This window comes from Caenorhabditis remanei, chromosome V (assembly GCF_010183535.1).
Source record: "Caenorhabditis remanei strain PX506 chromosome V, whole genome shotgun sequence".
NCBI lineage: Eukaryota > Metazoa > Nematoda > Chromadorea > Rhabditida > Rhabditidae > Caenorhabditis > Caenorhabditis remanei.
This window is the reverse complement of record NC_071332.1, coordinates 4897482-4913374: the sequence shown is the minus strand read 5'-3', so window position 1 is coordinate 4913374 and position 15893 is coordinate 4897482. Positions and strand designations below refer to the sequence as shown.

Below are 15893 nucleotides of genomic sequence, written 5' to 3'. Positions count from 1 at the left end.
CGTTAATAAAGGTTTCCAAATTTAATGTCTGAGTTAGATGCTCTTAACTTTGCGATCTTTTAACTCTTCTAACTAACCCAGGGTTGGGAAATTCCGGGCCGGGCCGGGCCGGGCCGGCCCGACTGAGAAATTTTTCTCGGCCCGGCCCGGCCCGCCCCGGCCCGGCCCGGTCGGCCCGGCTCCTGTAGAAATTTGAAATTTTTTGAAAAAATCTTGAATTTTTTTTGATTTTTTTTTGCAAAAAAGTGGATTTTTCGACTGTGTTTTAGAATATCGGTAAAAACATTAGCGTACGAGAAATTTTGAGAATTTTGACTTTTTTAAATGAAAATTTTGCAGAAATTTGTGGAAAAAATGGTGTACATTTTTTGAATCCGGGCCGACCGGGCCGGGCCGGGCCGGAAGAATTTTTTGTCAGCCCGGCCCGGAATTTCCCAACCCTGAACTAACCCGAATTTGATCCTAGTCAAAATCTGAACAACATATTTCGAAACCCCGTGACTTCTGCTTCTCATTCATGCATAACTCATCTCCAAATCTTTCAACCTCACTCCCCTCCAACCATTAGAACGCACAACAATTCATCTCATCTCATCTGAAAATAGAGATGTCACCGCAACAATCCTCCTCCTTCTATCTTCTCATCAATCAATCTGTTTCTCGCCCAACAAAACCGACATGGCTCATCTGTGTGTGTGTGCATGTCGCCGGATACTTGTTTCACATTTTCTCTCATTTTTTCTTCTTTTCTCTTTGTGGAAGGAGCGAGAGTGGCCAGAGGGGTTTCGTATTTCTCGTCGTCCCCTTTTTCCCTCCGATATGTATACACCCTTCCGAAACTTCTGGGTCTCCACACTCTCTCTTTAGAGAAGAGATCCAATACATATGCGGTTTCAATGTCTGAGTCTCTCTCTCTCTCTCTCATCGCTCGGCGTTGCGCATAGAGAGAGAGTGACTACTGCTGGCTGCTCTGTTTCTTCTCTTTTCTTCTTCTTCTTCTTCAGTCGTCGTCGTTTCCTTAAGCCAAAAGAGAAAAAGAGCCCACCACAGATAGAGAGTGAGAGCATTCATTTAGTTGGTTGGCCTCTCTCTCTCTCTCCGACGTCTTCTCCTCCCCAGTTTGCCTTTTCCGTCGTCCCCATCGTTTTCTTTTTGTGTCCCCAACTCCCCCCAAAAAAGGCATTTTCTCCTTTCGTTTTATCCAACCCGACCCAACCAATCTAAAAGTATGCGTTTTGGAGAGGTTGCGATGGAAGCCGCCGATCTACGTGTACCGGACATACCGCTCGCCTCGTGCGACGACGAGGATATCGATAGTAATAAGAATTTGAGCACGTGAGTTTTGGAATTCGAAATTTTTTGGGAAAATGGGTCAAGATTATCTATTAGCTTGGCACAGTTCTTACAAGTGTGCTCCACCGAACTGCCGTTGAGAAACGTCTATTTTTCTCCGCACACAATATTCTTTGGTTTCGGTAGAGCGCGGTCGTAAGAAGGGTGCCGTGCTGATACGAATACTCAAAATCCTTGAAATAGCGCTCACAGTGAAATAACGAGTCATGCTCCATTGAAGATCTGTAAGAGTGCGAATGCTAGGTTTCCTAAATCCTTATCATCTTGGAAAAGAAGTAGTGAAGTGTGCTCTACGGAAAATCTGTTTAAATCTTTGAAAAAACGAGTTTTGCTCTATTGAAGATCCGGTAGAGCACAAAAGCTGATCTTTGTGAATCCTTAGCACATTGAAAAAAAGGAGAAAGTGCTCTCTATCGAAATTTCAAAGAAACATCTCCAGAACTTGATTTCGATCTGAAAAAAGAACGCGTAGACATGCAACCGCGCTCTACCGAAATTCACTTTTCATCTCGATTTTCAGAACCTCTCAATTCTGACAAACCGAAATTCCGTTAGAGCGCACTTTCTAGAGTTTCAAAAACTCATCACACACCCCGGAACGAAGCTATAAAACCACTCTTCTAAGCACCCCTGCCATTCCCATCCGAAACCAATTGAACACAACGAGAGAATGAGCCAACGAGTGTCTCTCTTCTCTCGAAGAAGGGTACTTAGGATGGGGGTCCACTAGTGCATCTTCTTCAAAATGACACATTATCTAATTATCCGATCTGTATAGATGCGGGGGGCATTAAGCCTCCAGAGAAAGAGAGAGAGTGAGAAATTTGGAAATACGAAAAAATACGAAAATTTTGAGTTTCAGTCACTCGTCGGACGAGAAACATCACAACAGCAACAGCAACTGCAACAGCGATGAGGAACGTCTACATGACGAGTTCTCCGGGTCCCTTGAGGTTTGTTGGAAGTGCGCTCCATTGAGAGAAAAAAGTCCGGTGGAGCGCAATTACAGACAAATTAAAAAACGTCGTTTGATTCAGGACCTCGTTGGCAATTTCGATGAAAAAATCGCGGCATGTCTGAAAGATCACGAGGTGACGACGGCTGACATCGCACCGGTACAGATTCGGACACAGGAGGAAGTGATGAATGAAAGCCAGTGAGTTTTTCTTTAGGTTTTAGAGGAATCATATAAATTAGGCTCCGCCCATTTTCCAGGGAGGTTGTGCTTTGAATTCTAAGTTCTAAGACTTGTTCTTCCTCCGATTTGAGCTGAAATGGCGATTAAAATGATTTTCTTTTCTCCAAATAGCGCGAATATCGAAAAATTCCATTAAAATCCGCCACTTCACACCCATCATAGAAAGTGCGCTCTACCGAAATGTAGTTTCAGAAATTGCTTGTTGTAGTCTGCGTCTCTTCATTTCATAATACCTTTTTTCTAATTACGGTAGAGCGCACTTGTCCTATTCCAAAATTTCCTGTAAATTGAATTTTCAATAGTTGAAAGTTAGGGATTTCAGAGTGTATAGAATCAATGCTTTGTCATAATTTTCAGTCCAATGTATAGTAAAAATCTATATAATTTTTGTAGTTAAGAATAGAATTTCTCTGTATGAATCCTACCTTGAAAATCATGATCTCTTGAATTTATCATCTTTAAGACCGATTATGTTTAAGAGATTTTTATTGTAACTTAGGTAATCATTTTGCTTAAAAAATTGATCTCAATTCACAGTCCGGACCTAGAACGTCATTTTCGCAGTTGACAATTTTCTGTATGAATTCTATCGAGAAAATTATGATCAATTGATTTTATTGGGGAAATTGAATTGTTTTCATTCAAATTAGTCATTATTTCTCAGGAAGAGTTCGTATCAAAATGACTTTAAAATTAAAAATCTACAGTACACTGACCAAAATTTTGGGATGAAAGAGCTATCCAACACACGAGAATGCACTTTTGAAATGGACTGACTTATTTGCACGGCACGCTCCTTACAACCGCGCTCTACCGAAACCAAAGAAAATTGTGTGCGAAATTGAGAGACGCAGAGAAAAAGAGAAATTTTTCAAGGGCATTTCGGTGGAGCGCAGTTGTAAGAATTGTGCAGAGCTAATACATAAACAATAGAGCGCGCTTCCTGACACTTTGGATTCAAGTTTCCCACTTTTCTAATCTTTTCATTCCAGAACCTGGTGGACACTGACCGGCAACTTTGGAAACATTCAACCTCTCGACTTTGGAACTTCTTCGATTTGCAAAAAGATGGCCGCCGCTCTGGATAGTGATTCATTGGTTAGTCGTTGGTGGCTCCCTCATTTCTGTTTTGTTATTCACTTTGTGCCTTCTTCTTCTTTTTCTACCAAAGAAGGCACATTGCCGTCCCCTTCTTCTTGTTTTCCTCTCCTCTCGGCTCATCGCCTCCTTCTCTGGAGCTCTCTTCTTAATCGATTGGCGCAGAGAATACGGGAGAAGAGGCGCCAGAGAGGAGAAATATGCATTAAATACCCCGTGTGTGCTCCCCCTCTCATTTCATTTCATTTTCAGCTGTTTTTGGCTTCTTTTGGAATCTGAAAAGAGAGGATGGGATTGTAAAGTAAATGCGCTCTATTGAATTGCTAAACGATTTTACTGGAGCGCATATGCATAGTTTTTTTGACGAAGATGTTGAGAAAGTTGTCGTTGGAGCGCGTATGCATAGATTTTCCCAAATTTTGAAAGCTTAATTAAGAAAATGCGCTCCATCGGGATGTTCCTGATTTAGTACTGGAGCGAATTTGCATAGTTTTCCGCCAAAATTTTCTGAGTTTCGGTGGAGCGCATTTGCATAGGTAGCGAATTTGAAAATTTCAAAACGCGGAAATAAAAAATTCGATTAGTTCGGCACAGTTCTTACAACTGCGCTCCACCGAAATGCCCTTCTAGAAATGTCTCTTTTCTTCTGTGTCTCTCAACTTCGCACACAATTTTCTTTGGTTTCGGTAGAGCGCGGTTGTAAGAAGCGTCCCGTGCTAATAGTTCCCTTTCCGTCGAAATTATTTGAGTTTCGGTGGAGCGCGTTTGTAGAGGTAGCGAATTTGAAAATTTCAAAACGCGGAAATCAAGTCATTTTTGTGAAAAATTGATATTCAGGATGTTCCATTTTCAAAAAAGAGTGAAAACTTCTGAAGTTTCCCAATCTTCCACCTAAAAATGACCTTTCTCCTTCCACCACACGCTCCAATAACTCCAAACTCCATTTCTTCCAGAAAGACGACGCCTCCACCCGTCGAAGTATGACAAATTCAGACGACGAGGACTTGCTCCGTCAACAAATGGACGTTCACCAGATGATCGGTCATCATCACGGTTCGACGGATACGGGCGGTGAGACACCTCCACAAACCGCCGATCAGGTCATCGAAGAGATTGATGAGATGTTACAGGTTAGGCCACGCCCCTTTTTAGAAAGTTGTACACTTTTTGTCGGAGCAAAGCCTATAAGCCCTTCTCTCTTTTTTCAGTCATGCGACTTCACTGGCTCAATGATGACAGATCGAACAATGGAGTCGGTTGACTCAATGTATTCATCAATGCGATCACCGTACCCATCATCAATTCAGTCGTCAGAAGCGGATATTAAGCTGAGAAGTGCTCAAGCACTCGTCAGCAATCCAGATAGTAAGTTTCTTCAGTAAGTGCGCTCCACTGAGAATCTCAATAGAGCACACTTTCTCCTTCCCTCATATTCTAACTCTATGTCTCCTCTTCTTCAGCAGCGAAAACTGCGACGTTCCACTCGGGTATATAGTCGATTTCGTTTATGTATCGTACCTTATTGTTATCCTTCTTGTTATTAGAGCGCGTTTGCTATATTTAGTTTTATGTCTGCCTATTGGAGCACTTGCACAATTTTAGTTCTCACTTGAACCTCTGGCATGATAGAGGTCGTGTCTAACATATACTCACACTATAACAACTTTTATTTGGAATTGGGTGGAGAAGGAGATAGGAGAATCGATTGAAAATTACAGAAATTAGATATAAAATAACTCTGAAAAACCGTTTTTTTTTAATATAAGCTCGGCACAGTTCTTACAGCTGCGCTCTACCGAAATCCCCTTGATAAATGTATCTTTTGCTCTGAGTTTCTCAATTTCGCACACAATTTCCTTTGGTTTCGGTAGAGCGCAGTTGTAAGACGCGTGCCGTGCTAATTGAAAGAACACGAAGTTATCGGTAGAGCACATTTACAAATACAGTATTCCAATTTTCCCATCGATTCTCGTTTTCTTCTTTCCATCCAATTTTCAACCCAACCCATCTATCTTTGTTCAAATTCCATCCCCATCTCATCTCTTTCCTCAATTCCAGACCTTCAAGAGCTCTCCTATTCGAAATTGGTGACACTTTGCGCCGAAATGGAGCAGCTGATTCGTGTCTACAATGAGAGTCTCGTCGATGAGTTGGCGCATCGGTAGGTTTCAGGGATTCTGATTCTGATTCTGTTTTACAAGGGAAGGCCTCCGACGTGACCTATATTATTAGAAAGCTGAAATCACGCTGATTTCAAATATATATTCAGTTTCTGCCCACGAGGCCTGGTATTCAAGAAAAAACAAGCACGAAACTTTTACCTTATTTTTCTCGAATACCAGACCTCAAGGGCAAAAACTGGATGTATATTTGAAATCAGCGTGATTTTAGCTTTCGAATGATATAGGTCACGTCCTATAACTCCACGGTCATCTGGAGGCCTGATTCAGAATCCCCTTGCTTCCTAATGATACTAATAGTCCTTATTCCAGAGATGAGCTTGATTACGAGAAGGAAATGAAGAACTCGTTCATCTCTCTCCTGTTGGCAATCCAGAATAAACGACGTGTCTACGCCAACGACAGGAAGCGAAAGGGTGGAAAAGGCCCCGCGGACGCGTCACAACTGCCACAGTATCTGACGGCGACGATTCCCTACAACGATAATCAACATATCGATAATGCGTCGATTGCGTCGCTTATCAAAAGTAGGTGATCTCGAGAGAGGGATCAGCTGTGCGTTGATTCACTGATCAAAAATGATGGATGGGGGGAGGCGCCGAGAAAAGATAAATATTGGGAGAGATGAGATATTTGTCGCCGCGAGAGAAAAAACAGTTGTTTAGTCTGCAAAAACAGGAAATGAGTTATGAATCTGCGCTCTATTGATAACATGTTGTGTACTCCACGTGGACACGTTTAGCTACAGTTTTTGAAAATATCAGCTTGCTTTTGGTCGTAAAGGTTGCAAGTCTTCAAAAAAAATTAATTATTAGGAATTCAATTTTATCTGTGCATGAGAAGTCCGCGCCGCACTCACGCGGCGGCCACGCCCATTTCTTGCGGCAGTGTTCAAAAAATGAACGCAGCGTTGAAATCGAGGTGGGCGTGGCCGCCGCGCGAGTGTGACGCGGACTTCTCATGCACAGATAAAAATGAATTCATAATAGATTTGTCCACGAGGAGTAGTACATTGTGATTTCTCGGTAGGGCGCGATTGCAAACTTTATGTTTTTCAATATTTTTAGATGGTCAGAAATCGGATTTTTTGCCTCGAGAAAAACTTAAAACTGCAAGACCTTTTTTGAATTTCTAACAACCATTTTCCCTTTTAAAAATTCTCAAAATCAATTGTTTTTTTTCAGTTCTCCGCGCCATCCACGACGACAACACGACGGTGCCAACGCTGCTCACAGACTACATACTGACTCACGTTTGCCCAAAGAATATTTCATGTTAAATAGCCCTTCTTTTCCCTGTCTCTCATATTTCCATCTTTCTCTCTGACATTTGTGTGATACAGCTTTAAGAAAATAGTCACTCCATTTCTTTCAACCGGCTTTCTTTCTCCTTTTTCAGTTTTTTAAATTAATTTTTGAACCAAAAACTCCAAAATCTAGTTGTGCCCCCCTCTTCCCGTTTTTGTCTCCAACCCGCCTGCCAACAATCACACTCTCTCCATCACATCCCGGAATCTCTTCCCAAATTCTAATGATCATTTGCTTGTGCTGCTTCCTTTTTATTCTCTTCTTGTTCTCAATTTCCTTCTTGTCGTCATATAAAAATCATGTGCATTTTGTTCTTGAATAAGTTAATTGTAGATTGGGATGTATCGAGGTCAATTGGAATGGAGAAATAGTTTTGAGGAAAAATCTATACATTTCAGATGCCTATCTTTAGAGACAAAGGTATCTGAAAAGCTGGAACAGCTATCGAAAAACTACAAACTACAAAAATGAAAAACACATTTAGATTTATATTTTTGTAGTTGACAACTCTATTGTCGAGAGTTTTCTCAAAAAGTTATGGTTAACCAAAGTATTTTTCTTCAAAATTCCCAAAATGTGTTCTCAAAATAAACGAAAAGTTCTTCTGAAAGTTCCAAGACATGATTTCGATTCTTAGAACTGTAGAATTATAAAAAAAACTGTTTGTTTGAAAAGCTATTCAAGGAATCTTTACATTTTGTTCAGATGAATTTTTCTGAAGAAAAAACAATTCAATCAAAAGAAAAAAACCAACAAAAACGGATAAGAAGAATAACAAATACAAGTGGAAGTTTATATATCCAAACAGTCATTTGATATGATTCATAATCTCTGAATTCTCAATTTCGCTCCAAACAACAAAATAGAAGTGGTTTTGAGTAATGGCAATAGATGCTCCAACTCCATCACTGCTTCTCATCAAATGATGACTAAAGTCTGCGGTGTTCCATCTGTAACGTGCGTCTGTCGTAGACCTGTAATTCATTCAATTTGTGACAAAAGTCCTGGTTTTTTATAGCATTTAAGATGGTAGATTTTGGAATAACTTTTGAGTTTAGGGGATTTCCAAACAATCATTTAATTTTAGGAACATACAGTACCGGACAAATAGGTATTAACTTTGGCTGTTTTCAGTGGAAAATGACCAACATTGAGTGTGTGCTGTAGTAATTCTGAATGTCACACCATGAAATTTTTTAATGAATCATATAGATTGAACGTAGAGCTCCATTTTTGAAATTGGCAACTTTTTTATACGGGCACTCCTTAGTGAGTTACATATCGTCAAAGTATTCTCTCTCTCAAATCGACAAATTTCAGTGCAAATTAGTGCGATTTTTGAGCTGTCGTCTTAAAATGATCATAACTCTCGAGGGAGTGCCCGTACAAAAAAGTTGTCAACTACAAAAATGGAGCTCTACGTTCAATCTATATGATTCATTAAAAATTTTCATGGTGTGACATTCAGAATTACTACGGCACACTCTCAAATGTTGGTCATTTTACGCTGAAAATAGCCGAAGTTGATACCTATTTGTCCGGTACTGTATATTTGCTCGGCACAGTTTTTACAACTTCGCTCCACCGAAATGCCCTTAAGAATTGTCTCTTTTTCTCTGAGGGGTCTTGATTTCACACACAATTTTCTTCGGTTTCGGTAGAGCGCGGTTGTAAAACGCGTGCTATGCTAATAGAGAAATTGGAAATTTAACCAATGTCGAAGTTTTTTTTAAAGATGAGATTTTCAGCAATTTCAGCCAATATCCTTTTTTCTTTTTCTAGAAACTGTAACAGCTTCAGAACATTTTCAAGCAATTGTTTGTTCGAAAGGTCAAAAATGATATAATAATTCACTGAAACTCTGTTTTTCTGTATCAAAAAAGTCAGTTTCTACATTTTTTCGTATGAACAATAGAGTTCACTGAGGTAGACAGTTTTGGTTCTAACAGTGGAAAACGTCCTACTTGGAAATTGTGTGATGGTATCACTGATTGTCCCAAAAAATGAAATTTTTTATAAATCATACATATAAAAAGTAGAGATTCATTTTTGTAGTTGGCAACGTTTCTGCACTCCCGAGATACAGTACCGGCCAAAATGATATCATATTTTACCTTTTTCGAGTGAAAATGCCCAACTTTGAGAGTGTGTCATGGTAAAACTAACTGTCCCACAAAAAAACTTTTTATGGGATCAAACAAACCAGGAGTAGAACTTCATTTTTGTAATTGACAACTTTTTGGTACGGACACTCCCTAGAGAGTTATGGTCATTTTGAGGTGACAGCTCAAAAATCACTCTATTTTGCAATGAAAAGGGTCAATTTGAGAAAGAAATTACTTTGTGGAAATGTAACTTGGTAGGGAGTGTCCGTACAAAAAAGTTGTCAACTACAAAATTGGAGTTCTACTGTTGGTCTCTTTGATCCCATAAAAGTTTATTTTGTGGGACAGTTAGTTCTACTATGACACACTCTCAAAGTTAGACAGTTTTAATCAAAAAAGGCAAAATAGGATATCATTTTAGCCGGTACTGTAGTTACATTTTGACAAATTATTTTCTCTCATCTTATTGCACTGTACTGTACGTACATACTAGTTAAGAGATCAAACCTTTGTTTCCATTTCAGCGTGAAACTTTCGTCTGATTGTTTTATATCAACACTTTCCATTATACCAGCAAAGTTAAATAGTTCGGGAGAAACATCAATCCATAGCAACTTCAAATTCTGAAATCCCCGATCAGATTTCCATGTATTTAGAAACCGGATAATAGTGGAATTCTGAAGATTTGAATCGCTGAAAGTGAGAGACTTTCCATTAAAACGAAACAAGACATCCTCCCCGTCTACATCGCAGCGAAGGAGATCCAAGTAATCAGTGTCATAAATTACTGAATTCGGTGAAAGTTTGTAAGTGGTCTCTTTGTTAATTACAATATATTCCTGTTTCGGTGAAGCAGTAAAACAATTTTCCAGTTCTTCAGCCGTTATGTTGTCAGGTAAAATTATCGCACTGCTATTAATATTCTTCAGATTTGGAGGCGGTTGACTATTATTCGTACAGACTCGATAATCCGGAGAAGGCCCGAAAAATTGATAAAGGAAAGTGTGAATTCCTTCAATAATGACTCCTGTTTGCTCTTTTTCGTATGCATATATATGACTTGGCCCGTCCAAACTGGAAAAAAAAACTTAGCAAATAAGTTGCACGGTACCGTGCAATAAGATGTTCAGCTTTAAGAGTTTTTCAAGGTGTCACTGATACGGATTAAAAATAGAGCACCATTTCTACAGTAGAGAACTATTTTGTACCAGCACTCCCTAGAGAGTTATAATCGTTTTAAAATAGCACTACTGAAATGGGAGCAGTTGGGAGAGAAAATGTTTTGTCGATACGTAACTTGCTAGGGAATGCCCGTACAAAAAAATTGTCAACTACAAAAATGGAGTTCTAGTCTTGGTCTGTTTGATCAATAAAAAATATTTTGTAAGACAGTTAGTTTTATTATGGCACACTCTCAAAGTTAGGCATTTTCAACTGAAAAGAGCAACACAGACTTTTGAGCGGTACTGTATGAATGAAGCTCAAAACATGGAACACGCCAATACCTACAGTACCGCTCAATATTAAGTTTTGCCTTTTTTGTTGAAAATGGCCAACTTAATCTATTGCTACCCCTAAAAACCTGAATTAGAGCTGGAGTAAGCTACAGATTTTCGTATGAACAATAGAGTGCAATGAGGTAGACAGTTTTGGCTCTAACAGTGGAAAACGTCCTACTTGGAAAGTGTGTGATGGTATCACTGATCGTCCCAAAAAATGAAGTTTTTTATAAATCATACATATAAAAACTAGAGATTCATTTTTGTAGTTGGCAACGTTTCTGCACTCCCTAGATACAGTACAGGTCAAAATGATTTCATATTTTGCCTTTTTCGAGTGAAAATGTCCAACTTTGAGAGTGTGTCATAGTAGAACTAACTGTCCCACAAAATAAACTTTTATGGGATCAAAGAGACCAACAGTAGAACTCCAATTTTGTAGTTGACAACTTTTTTGTACGGACACTCCCTACCAAGTTACATTTCCACAAAGTCATTTCTTCCTCAAATCGACCCATTTCAATGCAAAATAGAGTGCTTTTTGAGCTGTCGTCTTAAAATGACTAAAACTCTCTAGGGAGTGTCCGTACAAAAAAGTTGTTAATTACAAAAATGAATTTCTACTCTTGGTCTGTTTGATTCCATAAAAAGATGTTTTGTAAGACAGTTAGTTTTACTACGACACACTCTCAAAGTTGGGCATTTTCAACAGAGTATGTCTTATTGCACGGTACTGTACTTATCATGCGACATTGTATTGTTCACAAGTTGGTGGCATTCCAGTTTGAACTTACCAGATTGGGACATCTCGATGCATTCCGAAAACTTCCATAGGAAGTATTTCTGAATCATCATCCGAAATTATGAATAAATTGAGCATTTTATCTGAATCATGGCTTATTGCATTTACAATAATGTACACGTGACTCAAGAGAGAATACTTTACAGTTCCCACTTTGTTCAATCGATGTTTTTGAATCGCTTGGATCAGATACTTCAACTTTTTTGAGCAAAAGGATAGTACCAGCAGCTCTGATAAGTCAAAAGTGTCGAAAACTTCCCGTTGAACAAGAGTTGGAAAACTGAGAAACTTCATCTGAAAAAAATGTAAACTTCTATCATCTCATGACTACACGAAGAGAAAAGACGTGGCAGGAATCGATAAGTTATGGGCCTCTCACAGTCCTTCAATCTTTAAAAAACACTTGTTTTTTTTCTAGAATTATTCTCTTACTGTATTTTAAAAATGAAACAAAGGTCAGAAATATTATGTGAAAAGCTTGGAAGTTATGGGGAGACAAAAACGAAAAAATAATGTATTGATTCTACAATACCCGCATCTCAAGACGTGCATCTCAGAGAATACGGCTCTTTTTGGTAACCCCAACCGACTATTGATTTTGCAATTTTCCACTTCATCCCTAGTCGTTATGCACTCAGACTACTGTAGCCGGCCGTTTATTCTCTCCTTTCTTATCCAGTGATTTTATGCAAATGTTGCTTTTTCTATAGAACCAACCATTCATCTTCTACGTTTTCCAACTCTTATTCAAACAAGAGTACTTGAATGCCAACGAATAAAAAATTTGTTGCTCATATTCTTCTGATCGAAAAGATTCAACTTTTGAATTTTTGATTTTCGTGTTCTACCAAGTATTAAGATGTCCCGGATCAAAGTTGTGAAGGAGTTGAAGTTGCCTTCTGTCAGTTTCAACAAAACTAGAAGTGAGCTAATTTCTATTACTTGGTTGTTTTGATTAGTAAAAGTGCAGTTTAAAGATATCAAACCGTATTAGGATTCATGTTTCATTCTTATTGATTTTGTTACTGCCAATCCTGTTTTTATTGATTTTTGCAGTTTTTCGCGTCAATTGTTGATTCAGCCTTCAACATCATCGTTACTTAACATCGAAACGAGTTCTTTTCCATTTTTTCTTCCTTTCACTGTCCTCAAAAAATACAAAATGATTCGTTTTTCAGAAATGCAGATCCTCAGATTTCCGACTCTGATTCAAAAAGAAATATTTGAAAATCTGGATTTCGACGAATTATTGGTCCTATCATTCTTATCAAAAAGATGCAAACAGTTTATTCAAACACTTCAGAAAAACAGATTAAAAAAAATTAAAACCATCGTTTATGATTTCGGTTGGAGAGGCAGAATCTCAATTCTTGTAGAATCGGTTGATTCAGAATATCTTTTGAGATTATACTTTCATCGATATGATAAGTCACCTCTTAGTCCAATGAAAATGTTTGGAATAACACAGGACATAAGGTAAGAATTCGACTAGTGAAATTGTTCAATTTATTCTAGATGTAAACAGTTTGCTCATCATCTGGAAGTAGAATTCCTTGGTAGGGTGGAAACTCGGAGAGGGTCTTCCAATGCTATCGGTTATTTCACAAAAATAATTCTATTCATCAATTTGTAGATAAAATGTAGAGTTCTCCAACCTTTTTCTGGACGGAATTAATGTTAGAACTTGGAATAGCAGCAAATCGACATTTTGCTTTTCGACTGTAACTTCTTAAGTATCGAACAAATTTTTTGAGGAAACATTCATTGCTTAAATCATGTTTTCGTCTCAAAATATATCTGACATTTACAACAATTTCCACCAATTTTTGTCATAACTCACATAAACTCACAAAAACTCGAAAGTTCTGTATATTTTTTCAATGTTCATATCAAAATTACGGGGTAGAAAAATGATTCATTATGGTTTGAGAACAGCAGAAGTCTAAACCTTGGATTTCCAACTGATAAACCACCTGAATAACCATAATTTGCACATTTTCCAGACCGGTAACGTTTTCATTCAAAAACAAGCTATATAACCTATTCTCTGTAAGACTCGAGTATGGTCACTGTAGGTTCGGGCCTAGGGCGTGTAAGTTAGCTACATCTTTGAAACTTTCAAAGAACGTTTATGAGGACATGTGCAACACATATGCACAATATTGGGTCGCAGCTCCGCGTTACTGTAGTACGGTAGGTGCTCAAAGGTCAAAAAATGAACTTTTTGAAAATTGATCGGGGAGAGCTGAAATTTTTAGCATATATTGAATAGGAATAGAGTATTCATTTTACAAAGTTTCAGAATTTTCGAAACTTTTTCAACCGAGTTATGGTCAAAAAACACACTTTTTTGAACAATTTTTTGAGAAATACCAAAATTAGGGTACTTAATCGAAATTTCCCCATTCCAAAATTATTATTTTCATATTTGCTATTATTTTCCCTTTTGATCAAAAAACAATTCATTCAAAAAAACCTCGACCTAAGGGTTGAAATCCAATCGAGAAAAAACAAAAAAAAATTTTTTTTAGATTTAAAAAATTTTGTTTTAGAAGTGCGTAGTCCTTGTGATTTGCAACATTTTTTGTATTAACACTTATGTTTTTACTCTTCACCATCACATAGAAATCTTGAATATAGTGTAAATCTTCAATTGAGCGGCGTGTGATTTCCAGCTGTCGCGTAAGAGCGGCATACACAAAATAAATGTTTTTGTTTGAGTAATTTTATGATTGGGCTTTGTTTGACAATAAACTGCTTACTGTAGAAGACAATTCGGTACGTTGCTCATTCACAAAGTTGTGCATCAATTCAATTAATATCTCACATGAGAATCTCTTGCATTGGGAACCGCAGATCTTGATTTTTTTTTTGTTGTAAAAGACATTACTTGCTCTTACTAAGAAACTCCTAAAGTAGTAGCGGCGTTCTCCCAAGTTTTGCTAAAAAAATCGATTTTTTGTTTTTTTGGAAAATTTTTTAGTCGACTCACTTTGGCTCTTCATAACTTCTCACATTTTCAATATTTTTAAAAGATTTTTTTTGCAGATGATTGGTAAAGACATGTTCTTTATTTTTGCTTATTAAATTATAAAGCTAATACCTTGTCGGAATGAGATAATTTAGGAAATACTTTTATTTTGAAAAAAACCTTCTCAAGAGACAGAATCCATTTGATCACTTGTCGGATGATGCAAGTTGGCACACTCAAATGTAGATCATACCAAAAAATGAGATTTACTTTGAATTTTAGACTCCTTTACAGGCTATTTATGTATTACTACCATACATGTGCTCTACTCAACAGAAGAATCGTTAGATTTGGGTCATTTTTTTTTAAGATGTCAACATAAAAAGTGTTTAAAATTGAAATGGAAATCAGGCCACTGTGTTCATTTTTCTTTTCCCATCACGTGACCTAAAAATGAAAAACTCAGAAAAAATTAGTTGTAGTTTTTTGGGGGTGGGGGGGGGGGGGGGGGGGAGTAATACATAAATAGCCTGTAAAGGAGTCTAAAATTCAAAGTAAATCTCATTTTTTGGTATGATCTACATTTGAGTGTGCCAACTTGCATCATCCGACAAGTGATCAAATGGATTCTGTCTCTTGAGAAGGTTTTTTTCAAAATAAAAGTATTTCCTAAATTATCTCATTCCGACAAGGTATTAGCTTTATAATTTAATAAGCAAAAATAAAGAACATGTCTTTACCAATCATCTGCAAAAAAAATATTTTGAAAATATTGAAAATGTGAGAAGTTATGAAGAGCCAAAGTGATTGGATTTCAACCCTTTGGTCGAGGTTTTTTTGAATGAATTGTTTTTTGATCAAAAGGGAAAATAATAGCAAATATGAAAATAATAATTTTGGAATGGGGAAATTTCGATTAAGTACCCTAATTTTGGTATTTCTCAAAAAATTGGTCAAAAAATTGTGTTTTTTGAACATAACTCGGTTGAAAAAGTTTCGAAAATTCTGAAACTTTGTAAAATGAATACTCTATTCCTATTCAATATATGCTAAAAATTTCAGCTCTCCCCGATCAAATTTCAAAAAGTTCATTTTTTGACCTTTGAGCACCTACCGTACTACAGTAACCCGGAGCTGCGACCCAATATTGTGCATATGTGTTGCACAACACTCATAGTACAGGATCATATAAAAATCTAAGCCTAGGGCACGCGTTGCTCGAGTCTTACAGAGAACGCGTTATATAACGCAATCTCTGTAAGACTCGAGCAACAGAGGTACTAGGCGAGTGTTGTCGGGAATTCCGACTTCCGACTTCCGGGTTTTTTTCACTTCCAACTTTCGACTTCCGACTTCAGGATAAGGAATTTCTCTTCCGAC

At 37.7% G+C, this 15893-nt stretch overlaps 1 protein-coding gene across 1 annotated transcript; it reads left to right on the top strand.

The window, feature by feature from the left end:
• Positions 1-1228: 1228 nt before the first annotated feature.
• Positions 1229-7108, top strand: GCK72_017361 (uncharacterized protein; the record flags this gene model as incomplete). Its single annotated transcript, XM_053732047.1, has 10 exons — positions 1229-1335; positions 2216-2306; positions 2391-2509; positions 3544-3649; positions 4603-4779; positions 4858-5014; positions 5110-5136; positions 5708-5810; positions 6142-6356; positions 7014-7108. The coding sequence occupies 10 exons, from the start codon at positions 1229-1231 to the stop codon at positions 7106-7108; spliced, it is 1197 nt and encodes a 398-aa protein (XP_053580960.1).
• Positions 7109-15893: the final 8785 nt, after the last annotated feature.